This window comes from Vipera ursinii (assembly GCF_947247035.1).
Source record: "Vipera ursinii genome assembly, chromosome: 1".
Classification (NCBI taxonomy): Eukaryota; Metazoa; Chordata; class Lepidosauria; order Squamata; family Viperidae; genus Vipera; species Vipera ursinii.
Window position 1 is genome coordinate 325,216,020 of NC_139512.1, and position 15,699 is coordinate 325,231,718.

At 36.2% G+C, this 15,699-nt stretch overlaps 1 protein-coding gene across 1 annotated transcript in view; it reads left to right on the forward strand.

Moving 5' to 3' along the window:
* The window catches only part of EML6 (EMAP like 6), a gene marked incomplete at its 5' end in the record, with an annotated part of 120,032 nt that overhangs the window by 9,860 nt on the left and 94,473 nt on the right, over nt 1-15,699 (forward strand). Inside the window, 5 exons of the mRNA XM_083359189.1 lie at nt 413-572; nt 2,012-2,110; nt 3,988-4,056; nt 9,096-9,281; nt 11,210-11,345. Of these exons, the coding sequence (XP_083215315.1) occupies nt 413-572; nt 2,012-2,110; nt 3,988-4,056; nt 9,096-9,281; nt 11,210-11,345 (650 nt within the window). The remainder of the gene's footprint in view (nt 1-412; nt 573-2,011; nt 2,111-3,987; nt 4,057-9,095; nt 9,282-11,209; nt 11,346-15,699) is intronic.

Consider the following 15,699-nt stretch of genomic DNA (forward strand, 5'->3'; position numbering starts at 1 on the left):
ATGATGGAAAAATAGAAGGCTTGAATAGAACTTTGGGAATTACAAGATCTTATTAAATACCTCAAGCATATAAGTCATGTGGAGACATATATTCCACTTATTATAAATAAGTAGGGATAGAGCACAAACCAGATCAGAACCCAGTTTGCACTTAAAGGTAAAGTAAAGGTTCCCCCGCACATGCGTGCTAGTCGTTTCCAACTCTAGGGGCTCAGTAATCTTTTGCAAATGGAATATCAGTTGGAACTCATTCATTAAAAGGCAGAAAAAAATGCTTTGCATGCATATGAACAGAAAATGAGTTTATATAGTAGTAGAATAATTGTAAAAGCATCCCTGAACATCTGTACATTAATATATGCACTCTGTAATAACCAAAATTGTGATAACAAACTCTTGAACTCTATTCCAGCCTAGCTTTGCATCCTGATAAAACCCTTGTTGCTACAGGACAAGTTGGCAAGGACCCTTATATCTGCATCTGGGATTCCTACAATATACAGGCTGTCTCTGTCTTAAAAGATGCACATACCCATGGAATTGCATGCTTGGCTTTTGATTCAGATGGTCAGGTGTGTATCTATTGGATTTATATTTTTGTTGTATTTAATGCTCTAGTAGAGTGGAGCCAAAATATCAATTTTCCTGTTGTATTTTGGAGCTTCTCTTCTTATAAAATGAGTGCGTGACTATTTTCTGCTAATCCTTTTGGAAGAGAAATATTTATAAAATGTTTGTGTTACAGCATACTTAAACTTATGCAGTAGCAACAAGATAACCTAAAATAATCTACATTTAAATTTGTTTTCCTGATAAGAGGGGTTAAGAACATAAAAAGAAGCTTGTAATACAGATTAGATGTAAAATTCAAAGAAGAATTTATCTTTTCCAATATACTATTAGAACGAGATTAGTGTAAGGCTTAACCAAATGGTATAATCATGTGATTCACTTGATGTCACATTTCAGAAATAAAACACATTTCAGAAATAAAGCAATCAGATTCCAATCCCAACAAAATAATCAGTCAGGATCAGACACAAAGAAAGAACCAATCAGAGAGCAGCCCTCACCAACCTACACAAATAGGAAACCAGTTCATCTAAAGACCAATAAAAACAGCAACCAATTAGTCCTTCCTTAGCTGCCACTTTATCTTTAAATATACTGGTGAAATTTTAGGAACTTTGGTGTCTAGCCTAAGGTCACTAAACCCTGAAGCTCAATATTGCCCACCAGTAAAATATTTTAAAATTTCACCTGTATTAATTTTGCATCATTAGTGGTTGGTGACATTTTCAACATTCTAAAAGTATCAACACTGAATATTTGGTGAAAATTCGACCCGACAGTGGTAGCAGGGAAAAAACAGCAATATATTCTAGAATCTAAGTTCATTTTAAGTGCCTCTGTCTCACAGCTGAATGTAATGTAAGAGAGAGAGACTGCTCTTTGAAGCCCTGATTCTAGCATTACTGACCTAGTTAGACCAATGGTTTGATTCAGCTAAAGAATCTTCCACCAGAAATAAAAAATAGTTTCCCAAGTGGTAAGTGACATATTCAACTGCCCATTTTTTGAAAAAGAGAAATTATCTTTCTGCATGAGAGAACCAGTTGTCTCTTTTTGGTTCACAAAGTTGTGGTAAAGATTGCATATCCAGAGTCTGTTTCCTTCGGTGGATGACTTATTTTAAGACATTTACCTTTTATATCAGCAAAGCAAGATGTATTATGTCTGTTGCCATGGGTATCTAAAATATGAAATTAACAAAAGGAAGATGCCATAGATTGTTCTGAAACACATTAAATTCAATTTGCAAACTTATTTGGGAGGAAGGAGTATTTGACTATGTTGGGTGGTGAAACCTTTGCTGCATTTGTATCTTTTAGCATTCTCTATACAACCCTTTCAGCATCCCTTTTCAACCCCTTTATGCGTTGATGTATTGTAGAAAGTTACTCCTGAACTCATCTTCATTTAAAAACTGTTATGTATTATTTTTCCTAAGCGTTTATCTTCAGTGGGATTGGATGCCAAAAACACAGTCTGCATTTGGGATTGGAAGAAAGGAAAACTACTGGCATCAGCTACTGGCCACTCAGATAGGGTAATCAGCTAATGAATTTCCCATATATTTCTCTTGTAATGTATGAGTGTGCCTTTTGTTTGTATTAGGAATACAAATTAGCTTGTAAAAGTCTTTATGGGAAATGGTATTATTTCATATAATGGAGGGCTAATTTAACAGCTAGGATTTTTCTCTGGATTATGTCACTGAGAACTTAATATAATTTGGGAGTGATTTGTTGCTGCTGCTGCTGCTTCTGTTATTTTACTGAAAACAGTTGGCTAGGCTACTAATTCGATTGTAAAAGGTTAATGTCCCATCCTTTCTTAGTTTGATTCACTTTTTGGTTTCATACATTTTACTTCCAAGTTTTTACCAGCCTATTGGAAGAAAAATATGGTATAAGATCTGGATATATGGATTCCACCATCTCTTTTTTGCTCCATGGAGTTAAAGAAACTTGGAATTTTGTGATCAAGTGAATAGAGTAGGGAAAGTTAAACTTCCCTCTCTGAGCACCTCTTCTTTGACCTTGTAGCTGTTTGAACTGAAGGGTGATCCCAACAATAATGAAATTGCGGTGAAAATTTTTACTCATGCAGTATATCTATTCCATAAATGGTGATTAAACAATTGTACATTTTCATGGGCATTTGTTGTCATATCCAACATACCAGGCTTTCTTCACATAAAGTGTCACTTAGAACAGAAAGAGAAAACTTGAGAGCCACTTAGGTGTAGTTGTGAAGGCAAAAGACTAGAAACCAGGGGCCTGAATTCTATTCCTACCTTGGGTACAAAGCCAGTTGGGTAACCTTGGGCCACCTGCTTTCTCTCAGCCCAGCCACTTCTGAAAAACTTTGCCAAGGACATGGGTAGGCAGTGAGAATCAGACACAATTGAATGGAAATAAAAACACATTGTGAGAGTTCAATATTTTAATATCACACATGGTTCTATGCATTAATGTGTGAGGTTTATGAGGATGAGATTTTAAAAATCTTAGCAGTTTTGGACCACTTGAGAGTTTTAACCTATTTTTTTATTGCATCTGTGCTATTGCAAAAAGGGCACAATATTATCTATGTTTGGAAAGATTTATTGATTGATAATTTCTCTGAAAGTCAGCTTGTCCATTTCTATTGGTTTCTTCCTGTATACATATTGCTGAAGGAGTTCTTTGCAAAAATTCCTTTCCTTTCCTTTCATTTCATTCATTTATTAAATTTGTATACCGCCCTTCTCCCGAAGGACTCAGGGCGGTGAACAGGGCACATATAAATCAGTGGCTTTTTGGTTTTCTGTGGTGATTATTTTAGGAAATTAAAATGGAATTTTGAAGCAGTCCCCAGCAACTGTTTGATAATGTTACAGACTAAAGTTGCACCCAGTTCTGAATAATTCTGCTATCAATTTAAATTATGCAGAGCACAAATAATTGTATAATTTTCTAGGTGGATCAATTAAATAGTAATAGGTATGTGAGAAAAATACTGTAAAATCAGTTTTTTCAAGACGATATCTATACAGCAACGATGTGATGTAATAAATACAATCTTTTATAACAATACTGTTTTTTAAAAAAATCTCATCTAGTACCTTTCGGCCTGTATTATTTGGTATTTATTAATATTTTCAATTTTTTCTTATAATTGTTAACATTCCCATTATATATATATATACTGTAAATTAAAGGCAAACATATATAATGAACCTTGTAAGGTGTTTGTTTTGCTGACTGTTTTTCAAATGCATTTGTCTTCTATAAAAAAAGAAGAGCTATGATGTAACTATTAACAGTCTTGATAATAGAGATATAGAACTTTTTTGAAATTGTATGAGAGAAATAGACATTTCTAGGATTTAATGTATTTTATTTTTAATTTAGTGTAGCAGTTTTGAATGTGTTTTGACAGATTTTTGATATTTCCTGGGATCCGTATCAACCTAACCGAGTGGCTAGCTGCGGAGTGAAACATATCAAGGTAACATAACATATCAAGGTAAATTGGTTTTGATGCTTTGCATTATCAGTGGAGAAAAATGTTATATTTACCAGACACATTTTCCCTTACTAACTTCTTTTAAGTTATAAATATTACATAGCCAGTGCAAGGTAGTAGGCAAATTCTTAACACATACTGTTGAGAGGAATAAGTTATCAAGATAAGTAGAAGGAACACATGATGAGAGTTTCAAATATGTGTAGCCTCACCCCCCATGTTTTTAATCAAAATAGATTTATTTAGAACAGGGGAAAACAAGTAAAAGTTGCTGAAATACAGTACAAGCTAACTATGCTATTAGGAATTATAATGTGGTGTCAACCTACAAACTCCTTATTTAGAATAAAGTTTTCCTAAATTAGACTCTTAAATGTAATATGCACATCATGGATTAAAAACAAAACTAAAAAGTTCCATATCTTATTTGAATTCTTGTTTAGCTCTTTCATTTTAATATGCATATTAGAAATAAAATGCACATACATACTCATGTAGACTGATAAAAGAGATTTAAGTTCTTAAATAGGTATAAATAGATGATGAGATCGTAAGAGGACAATTTATAAAGACATACCCCATATATTTACATCAAAATGTCTTTTTGCATTTCATTTTGTTCTTCATATACTTTCCTTTTTAAATTGAATTATTTTCCAATTAAAGAAAATTTAAATTAAAAACTCCTGTTTAATTTTGGCATTCTTTTTATTTAATTAAAAAAAATCCAAAATGTCTCATATACAAAAATATATAAATAAATCTGTCAGTTGGCTCTTCACCAAACAGCTCTTTTTTCAGTTTTGAAGATATTTAGCTCCAGATAAATGACATGATTTTTTAAAAGTTCAATAAATTTGTGAGTATCTAACACCTTATATATGTTTGTGTGTACGCCTAGTAGTTGTCACATGTAAAATTTTCCATACCAAAGACACCAAGCCTTTTTCTATATTGAAAAAAATGCCTATTTTTTCTGTTGGGAAAGGCTTTGTTCTTTAGATTGGGGAAGAAATTTGTTTCCCTTTCTTTTATACAGTATAGGCTACTCTTAATAAATAGTAAGTAGATGGACAAATATATTGGATAAGTAAAATCCATAATGAAATGATGCTCAAGGTAGCTTTCATTGTAAGATTTGCAAAAAGCTGTAGAAGAGAATGCAATCAAGCTCAGAGAACACCAAGGACTCCACATTTGCAAAATATCCGAATCAGAAAAATACAACAAAAGCTAGCAAATCAGAGCCAAAGTTTAACACAATTTAAAAGACCTGGTTTTGTTTACTAATGAAATAATTAAAAGCAAAGCTAACAAAAGAAGATATTGTTGGAAAATAAATTGTTGCATTCATTATCTTATTGCATCTTCTCATTTTATTGACTACCAGGATTAGCAGACATTAAAGCAGTATTTCTCACTTTAAAGTGTGTGGACTTCAGTCCACAGAATTCCTCAGCCAGTCCACACATCTTAAAATTGCCCAGTTTGAGGAACAGTGATTTAAAGTTAGGGTAGGGATTTCCTTTTTGGCTTCCCCTTGTTTGATATTAATTTGTTATATTTGTCATTGCTAAGCCTAGTATTCCCAAGGTGGTGGTCACTTCCAGTTCGTGCTCCTCAATCCCATAGCTTGTCTCCCTATTTTACAGTAGCAGAAAGAATGCAATGGAAGAGTTTGGCAGATTACATGGCTTTGTAATCTTTTACTTAAAATACAGCTAGATCATATGCTTTTCTAATAAATAGTCTTTTTTAAAATATAAACATCTATCTCCAGAAATCTTTCTTTGTATTGCTGTACTATTATTTCTGATGTATGCATATTCCGCATCAAGTTAAACCTCAGAGTGAAATTTAAAAGTATGAATAATTTTGTGTGTGTGTGTGTGTGTGCGTGTGTGTGTGTAAGAGAGAGAGGGAGAGTAGAGAGAGAATATGAGTGTGTGCTGGTAGGTCTTCAAAAGAGGCAGATTGGTTTAGACAGGATGGCTAATTGTGATCCAGGTGTAGTTTCAGTTGAATTATACAAACTACAGAAAATGGGTCAGTTTGAGTGAAGATGCTGGTGCTTGATATATTTGGAATGAATCAGGAGAAATAGAATTCTCCAAAAAAGAACACAATGGGATATATACCTCTAACTAAAAGTTCCAAAGGTACTTTTTCAAAAGGCACCTGGATTTTGTTTTTCCTTGAAGACATTTTCCTTAAACAGAGAGAACCGCTGATTTGAAAGAGGGGTCAAAGAGGACATCTACATTAAGATTGAACAGCTCTCTCTCTCTTAGTTGGTGGGGGGAGGAATACAACACCACCTATCTTCTATTTACAACACAATCCTTTCAGCAGCTCCAAGAAGATTCCACACCTATTTGCATTATTCAGGTGACCCTGAGGGCACAGATAAACCTCCAGGTAGCCTCAAAGACTTTCAGAAAGAGTGTTAATGACCAGATGACTGCAAAGAATATAAATCCTTTCATCCTCCGCCATTCAGTCAGAACTGAAGAAGCTTCTTGGATGACAAGTGAAATGTCTTCAAGGAAAAACGAAGTCCAGTTGCCTTTTGAAAAAGCATTTTTGAGACAACCAAGAACTGGATGACTAAGAATCTCCATAGACATCTAACTAAAAGTGAAATTTTATTTCTACCTTATTAAAATAAAGTAACTGTACAATCAGAGGTGTCCATAGAAGAGGTACATCACAAAATAAACTTTGCATTTGTGTATATGACAGATGAACAGAGTTTGTATAATGATGATGCAATGCTGATTTTAGAAATTGATGTATCATTTAATAAAGTTTAAAATATTAAGTCTTGTCCCTCTAAATCTAAATGTATTGAGGTTCTCAAGTAAAAGGCTAGACAGCCATTTGTCTTGGATGGTATAAAGATCTATACCTTGAGGAGGGGTTTGGACTGGAAGACTTCCAAGATGCCTTCCAACTCTAAAATTCTGACTTTATTAAAGCAAATGCAATTATAGCCACTAATTTACCAGTCACAGAAAACAATGTCTCTAAATTTCATCCACAGTGACCTTTGGTTTGGGAGCAATGGATACTGTCAAAGGAGACAAGGCATATCATCTGATATTTCCCTTTAATGTTTGATATTTGGACAACCACACTAGCAAATCAAAGAGCCCAGTCTGTTCCTTCTGTGCTGAAGGCACCCCCCCAAAAAAATTCAACCTCAAATTACTACTCCACTGACACTGAAGTTAGTGGAAGAAATTGTACAAGGGGCTAGGAAGACATTCCAGGACCATTAAAGTACAATGGATCCACATGTGTTTTCACTATAATTGGAAATCTCTGATGAAAGCAGAAGGATGATCTATACAATTATGGGAAATGGTCCAATAAACTTGGCGTTCAACCTTTTACGAAGCCCATGTGGAGGAGGAAGATTCGATCGAAAATTAAACATGATTTTCAACTGTAAAGGGAAAGGCCTTGATTTCCACAATGCTGGCATCAAGTTCTGGCAAGAGCCAGATAATCCTTGATTTTAGAGAATGCTGGGTGCCTTTGGAATGGGGGAGAGCTGGGAAGCATGTAGGCATGGATGTTTTTTAATTTTTTATTGTTGTCCTTGGGGAGAAGGGCGGCATATAAATTTAATAAATCTAAATCTAAATGCAGACAGGCTGAAACTGCAACAACTCAGTTATTGATACAAACACATTTAATATAACATGGAAGGGTATTGCTCCGGAGTGGCATTTGTCTTTTATTTTAACATCCAATTGCAAATGATGAATAGAGGAGAGGAGGTGATTTTCATCTAATAACTGAAATGGAATGTTCCAAAATATCTCTTATAAATTGTGTATTTCTGTCAGAAAGGAGATTAGGCAAGTCATGATTTCATAAATTTTGTTGAATAAACAGATCAATTGCTTCAGAAGTAGAGGGGAAGCCATGACTAAAATGAAATAAATCCTCATAGCGGGAAAAAGTAAGTTACAACCTGAATGTCAATTACAGTAGGTCTTTGACATGTAATAGGACAGTTATATAGTCCATGACAAATCTGTCCCAAGGTTACTTGGGGAACAAGAATGTGTATGGGGGCGAGGTAATTCAATTTACTTGGTGGTGGCTTGATGACAACTGGTATAGCAAAAAAGTAGATAAGGCAAACTTTTCTAGATGCAAAAGAGAGGTGGGGGGAGGGCTATAAGGTTGAGGTCAGGTTAGGATGTTCTGTGGATTGGTCAATTCACAAAGTTGGCCCTATCAAGATTTAAGCTTAGCTACATTATGCTTGCTGTTGGAGGTATAGACAGATCATCTCCAAAGAGGTTACATCTTTGTGTTAGATAGACAGTGTTCGAAGACTTTTGTGTGGAAGGGGTCTATATGTTGTTTATAGTGCATTATGCTGGCCTCAAAGTACCTTATATATGTTTTCTATAAAGTGCTGAGTATAGGGTAGAATCAAGAATTTGTAATCCTTTGCCTCCTGCTCTGGGCGTGATTCTCATTAAAGGGCCCATACTGCAGATTTTATCACAAATAAAATATTTATTAAAATACATTGATCCTTTAAGGCATTGTGGATTACAGTTGGAAAGACTTCATTCAGTACTAGGATTATAGGAGGAATAAGAGATTACTAATATCCTTCTGTAAATTTCAACTTGCATTGGTTATTTCTAAAAACAAATTATTTTATTATTATTTAAGTTAATACATAATTATCTTGATTTATTTCCTTTTCTTTTTTGTCATTATTTTAAAAGCAATGAAAACATTTCACGTCAACATTTTATCATATGATTTTATGTTAGCATCATGTACTCTAAGTACTTGTTCTACGCACTTTAAATCCTTTTGAATCTTTTGATAATGTAAACCATACATTTAAGGAGTTAAATGTAAATACCATAAACAACATAATCAGGGACCTAAACCATGTAAACTGCTAGGGGTTTTTCATACATCTTAAAGATATGATTCAGACACATATTGCAAATGCTGAAGGTACTCTGTTTGTCATTTTGTAGTTTTGGACACTGTGCGGAAATGCCTTGACTGCCAAAAGAGGAATATTTGGCAAAACAGGAGACTTGCAAACTATCCTTTGTTTGTCTTGTGCAAAAGATGATGTTACATTCTCTGGTGCTTTAAATGGAGACGTCTATGTCTGGAAAGGGCTCACCTTAGTACGCACAATCCAAGGAGCTCATGGTGTAAGTTACCACTTATATGCTACTGTACAAAAAGTAGGTTATTAACAGGTATGTTTCCTATTTTACTTTAGGACACACAACCAGTTCTCAAATGAGTTATATGCTGGTTGATTCCTGGACTTGCCTAAAGTGTGAGTTGGACAGCTATATAAATTTGTTTGGTATATAAGTAATAACTAAATAAACTGCACCATACTTGCAGAAGCAATTCTTTGTTATTGATTTTGCTGTTCTCAGTAACATCTTGGCAGACATAAAAATATTTTGCAAGGACAAAAATAACTCATCAAATTTTAATTCATTTGATTTAAGAGTATGTTCTACCATAACAATTTTGTGAACAGAAAAATAGTCTTGTACTATGATGTGGCAATAGCAAGGAATCTCAAATTCTAGTGAAGCATGCCAGGATATGTGATTTAGTTAGTGTTATTGTTTGGAGGAAGTTGAGCTTGTGAGTTTCATTAAAACATAATATAAGAAATATCTCAGGTAACATGAATAAGTACGGAACTCAATACTCATTATCACTAATCTGTCTATCATATAAGCTATGTCTCTGCAACAATACTTGAATCAATTAATTTCATGGTTACGTTATTTAAGGTGCAATGCCATGAATTCAAGTAATTATTTAACTCACTTAACTACAGTAATTCGGTCCTGCAATTCTGTTGCTAAGTGATGCAGTTATAAAGTAGAAAATCCTGTGTCTTTACAATGGCAGCTGCAGCAGCTCCAGTACTGTTGTTAGGTGAATCCCACATGGTTGTAGCATCCTACAATCACATGATTGCCATTTGCTATCTTGTATGGCTTCCCAATTGACTTTGCTTGTTGAAGCCAACTGTGAAGGTCATAAGTGGTGATCTTCTGACTGCAGGATGCTGTGACCGTTGTAGCTGTAAACCAGTTTCCATGTGCCTGAATTGTGTTCACATGACTACAGGGTCGCTGTGAAGGGCATAGGTGGTGAAGAAATAGTGAGTCACTAAATCAATGGTGTTGAATGAGGACTACCCATAGTGTGTCATGAGCATTTCTTAGTGAGGTGTACATATTTGGCATTCTAACATTTGTAATAGGAAATGATCAAAATAGAACTTTATGATTAACAAATATTTATTGCTTGTTCCAATGATAAATCTTTTTCTATGCTGATGAAATGAATTCAATATTGCCTTGATTATCTTGGCAATTATTTTTTTTCTTCAGTTAGTTTACTGTGTTTAGGATTCAGCCAGTCATTTATGCAAGGAGCATCATAACTGCTTTAATCGTTCTTGTAAGCTTATCCATTTAATTTGTTCAACATATAGATACACTATTGATAAACTCTATAATATGCTTGTATCTTTATGTTAATTGTATCTAAATATCTAAACCAATGTCTGTTTTACCTTTACACAAGATTAGGATGTGTCTGTCTCTCTCTCTCTGTGTGGGGGTAGGGGGTGGGGGGTGGTATGTCTGTATGTGTGGTGTGTGTATACGTATATATGTCATGAAAACTGTTGCAACTGACCTAGATCTTAGCAATGACAAATAGAAATATGAAGTGCATGCATCATAGAAATAGGCTGATCAAGAAAAGTGTGCTAGAGTGGTAGATATGAACTCAAATTATAGAATTGTCACACAGTGCTATTATTTTAATATGATTCAGTAGCGCACAAATGACTATATGCCTAATCTGGTTTTGCTGCCTAATATCTCTTGGCAAGGAAAAACATATTTCTGGTAGGCTGGTTTTGCTTTGTTTGTTTGTGTATGATGAAATGACTAAATCATCTGATTATATAAATGTTTGGAATCTCATAGGAAAAAACATTGTGATGTAATTCTGTTTGACAAGCAGTCCATTTTAACACTTTGCAAACAGCATTATCCTATGAAACAAATTTAAACCCAATTGTTTTATTGTGCAGGCTGGAATTTTTAGTATGTATGGATGTGAGGAAGGTTTTGCAACTGGTGGGAGAGATGGCTGCATTCGACTGTGGGATATTGATTTCAAGCCAATAACTAAAATTGATCTCAGGGAGACTGAGCAAGGATATAAAGGTAATAGTATTTTTTATTAAGGTTTTGCTCTTAATTTGTACAAATATTTTATTTGTAAATTGTTTGGTATAAAATAGTTATTCTAGAAAAATGTTTTTATACTTGTAGAATGTTTACTATGATCATAAGGAATTAACAGAACCAATGCATGTTTGGAGTAGATGAAATGAGTTCATTGAAGTGCAGTTTACAATACTTGGAGACATTGGCTGACAGAGGGGCACATCACAGGGTTGGTGATAGAAGGGACCTTGTCCCTCCTGACAGTGGCCTTAGGCCACATCTTCTTCCTGCCTTGGTACAACTTCTGACTATGTGTTACATAGTACTTCCTGATACTATCATTCAATTTCCTGGCAAAAGGGAACACTTTAATGTCCAACTTTGTTTTGGTCTCAAGACTCTTTTGCCAGCAAGGATGGAGTTGAGGGGAACCCTTTGGGTAAAGCAAACAATTTTCTTCCTTCCATCACTCTTTTGAATCTTGAGTCTTGGAGTAAGTATATTCCCTCCTGCTTGTCTCCTTGAGCATCTGGGATAGGTAGACTGAGTGAATGTGGAATTTTGTCTTTATTAGGTGAATGGCTGAATGAGTGTACTATGCCTGAGTGAATGAGGATTTCAATTTGTCCATTTGCTATAGTATTATACTAGTTTGCTATTAAATTACAATTATGTTACAATAGCAGTTTGTTTGTTGAATATTGCTACAGTAGCATTGGGAGGTAGTAGCATAAATGCATATTTGGGTTTACAAGGCATACTTCTCGAGACTAATATTAGTATGGATGTGGACTTCCGGTTTTGCGTCATAGTGATGTGGCCAAGGGATTGTGGAGCTCCACACCCCATGGCTGGTTTTGCCCTGCCTTGGGACCCTAAATGGATCTAATGTCACCCCGGAAAGGCAGCGAAGAAGGAGGGACACCCCAATGATCGCAGAATGATGGCAATCGATCCGTTTGATCCAGAGGAAGCCCTCCAAACCAACAGGAGAAGGGCTAGCTGCACTCCAGTGACTAGCCCAAGCTACTGGCATCCGAAGTCCAAAAGTTGCAACTAAGAACAACTGTGAACAACATGTTGGAGTTGGGTGAGATTATCAGTCTTCTTTGTTTTGAAACTGATTTCCTGGAAAAGATCCCCAAGAAGCAAAAAATCCTTCAAAAGTGAAAAGGAAGGGGACTATAATCCTACTCTTCCATGGAAGGAAGTGGCAATTTAATTTTTATGGGGGACAGAAATACATTGAAATTAATTAATGTAAAGCTATAATTTGGATAAAACTGAAAATTATGGAAATTGTTAAGATTTTCTACTTAAAAGAATATTGATGGAATTACAAGAAAATAATTGTTTCGTATTAAAAGCAGGCAAATAAACAGACACTGACATCTAGTGATGGAAGAGAGTATAGAATTATAGCTGCCCTGCCTCAGAAACTGGCAAGACGTCCAGAAAGAGAGTACTTTTATCCCTTTGATCCTCAAGGACTCTTAGCCAAACAGAGAACAGCTGGAAATAGAAGAAAGAAAACACACTGGGCTATCTATTGCAGAATGAGAAATACAATTGTTTATGAAAACTGCTGACCTTCTTGGATTATAAATACTTACTGAGCTGTGATATTTAAGTTTAAAAATAGTCTGTAGAGAGAAAAACTTTGACCTTTTGGCTATTCTCCTAGAGGGGAAATTACTGGATTGTTTTTAAATGACTGAACATTTTGGATTATTTATAAAGATAAAAGATATATAAGACTATAGTGTTTGGAATTTAAGACTGGTTGGTTTGATGAAAATGGAGGTTGCATATACAACTAAAAGTGGTAAGAAACCACATGCAATATTCTTTTCTAAAATCCTCAGTCTGGAATATCAGATATCTGCAGGAGAAATACTTCAAAATAAGACAAATATTTTTCAGGAAGAAATGTATGCTATGTTACAACTAATTCAAACAACAATGGCTTTAAATCATAATGAAATTAAAAATAACTTTGATGATATAAATGAACACATTTTTGACCTAAGCTCACAATTAAAAAATTCTCAGAAAATGGTGATAAAGAATGAACAAACAAATCAGATAATAGAACAAAAACTAGAGGAAAGTGATTCAAAGATGAAGGCTACAAATGAAGAAAACCACAACTTAACACAGACAAAGAAAAATTTACAAGATTTTGCTATAATATTGGAAACGGAAAAGACATTTCATTTTTCAGAACATCAAAAAAACCTGAAGACAAGAAAGAAGATTTGACAAAATGAATAATAGAGTTGTCAGGCGAACCACTAGAGTCTGGGAGACAAAAAATGGAAAGAGAAATTGAGGGAGAAGAAAAGTGGAAGCTTCTTTACGAGTATAAATGGGCAAAACTCCCCCTCAAAAACACCTTACTCAATTTGTCTTTCCCATTCTTAAGATCACCTATAAAAATTACAGGAAAAATTATATAGCAAGCTGAACACACTGACTTGGAAAGCTGCTAGGCAAGAGAAGAAGGCAAGAGCCAGACTCAAGAGACATGATTTGACTTACCAGATGGAGTACTACATGACTTAACACTTGTTTGATTATGGTTAAAAGAATACCGTATTTTCCGGCGTACAAGACGACTTTTTAACCCATGAAAATCATCTCAAAAGTTGGGGGGTCGTCTTATACGCCCAGTCGTCTTATACGCCGGAAAGTAGTACATAAATCAATCGAGCGCCTCCGTTCTTGCAAAGCAACTTCAAGCCTCCTTAGTCCAGTCCCCCCTCCAACGTGACTCTCCCTTCCCACCCCCAAGAGCCTCTCAGCCCTTCCCCTCCCCCTTGCAAACGCCAGACCCCGGGAGCTGTTGCATCTATTCCAAAGGGTGGGTGGAAGGAAAAGCCCCTTTCGGCTCCGGCTTGGCTGCAAGTCAGCGAGCCCTGGAAGGCACGCCCTTCCCTCTCACTGTGGAGGAAGCAGGGCAGGCTGGCGTCCGGCTCCTAAGGAGTCCTTGGGGATGCTGCCTCAAGAGGGAAGAGTGTCGGGCGGGAGCCGGCAGGGCAGTCCTGCACACGCGCGCACTCCCCGGCTGCTAAGGAGCACTCCTTAGCAGCCGGGGAGTGCGTGCGTGTGCAGGACTGCCCTGCCGGCTCCCGCCTGACGCCGGACGGCTCCGCTGATGCTGCTTCAAGAGCGTGAGGTGCCTGCCATGGCTCCCCGAGGACTCCTTAGGAGCCGGGGAGCACGCGCGTGCGCAGGACTGCCCTGCCAGCTCCCTCCAGACGCCAGCCTGCCTTGCTTCCTCCACAGTGAGAGGGGAGGGCGTGCCTTCCCGGGCTCGCTGATTTTCCAGCGTATAAGACGAAAAATCTTGAAAATCATCTCAAAAGTTGGGGGATCGTCTTATACGCCCAGTGGTCTTATACGCCGGAAAATACGGTAGTTAAATTTTGGATACAAATGGGTTCTGTAGTAAGAGAGATGTTTATGTTTTAAAGCTTCTAGGAAACACTGAGCAAGAAATAGGCTACTGCACAATGTTGGTGCAGCGTAGCTTATTTGTTGTAAGTGGCATGTATTTGAGGGGACTGCTAGTAAATGAGTTAAGATTAATATCTGAAGCATACACTCTCAGCTAGTGTTTAAGAGCATTAGAAGATTGTAAGAGTTTCTTTCCCATATGTCTTGAAGGCCCTCAACCAAAGTCAATAGGTATCAATATGGCTGTAGACCTTTCCATTAATGTCCTTCAGTTTTTTGCCCCTTCTGACTAAAAAAGGGGATTTCTTATTTTTTTAAAAAACTCTAATTGGAAGCTAGTAGAAAGAAGAATGCTAAATGAAGAGCCATGTTTTCTTTATTTTCAATAATATTTTGGATATATTCTTTGATACTAATATAAAGCAAGACAATGGATCATTCTGAAATATTGAAGAGTTGTTTTTTTAAAAAAATATATAGATTAGATAAAAATAGGAGATAAGGATAACATCCTCAAGTGCATCCCACCCCAGTTCCTGCCATATTTTCCTTTGCTAACAACCCATCTCAATGTTCCTGCCTGTCCTGTGCGCTTCCCTCTCCAGTCCAGTCCAATGTTACCCACTGTTCCTTCCTCCCAGACTATAGTACAACGTAACCAATCATCTAACCATTCACTCAGTCCACACACTCAATCCACTCAATAATCCACCCTACCCCACAAGGAACTCTGCCACCTTTTTGAACCCATTTTCCCTAGATCTCTGCAGAGAAGGAACACCAGGCCTCACAGCTCACTCTCCAAAATGGGGAAGGTCTCACACTTCAAAAGGTAAAGAAGGCCAAGGAAATACAATCGTCCCAGGCCTAAGCAGGATCCCAGTCAGGCATC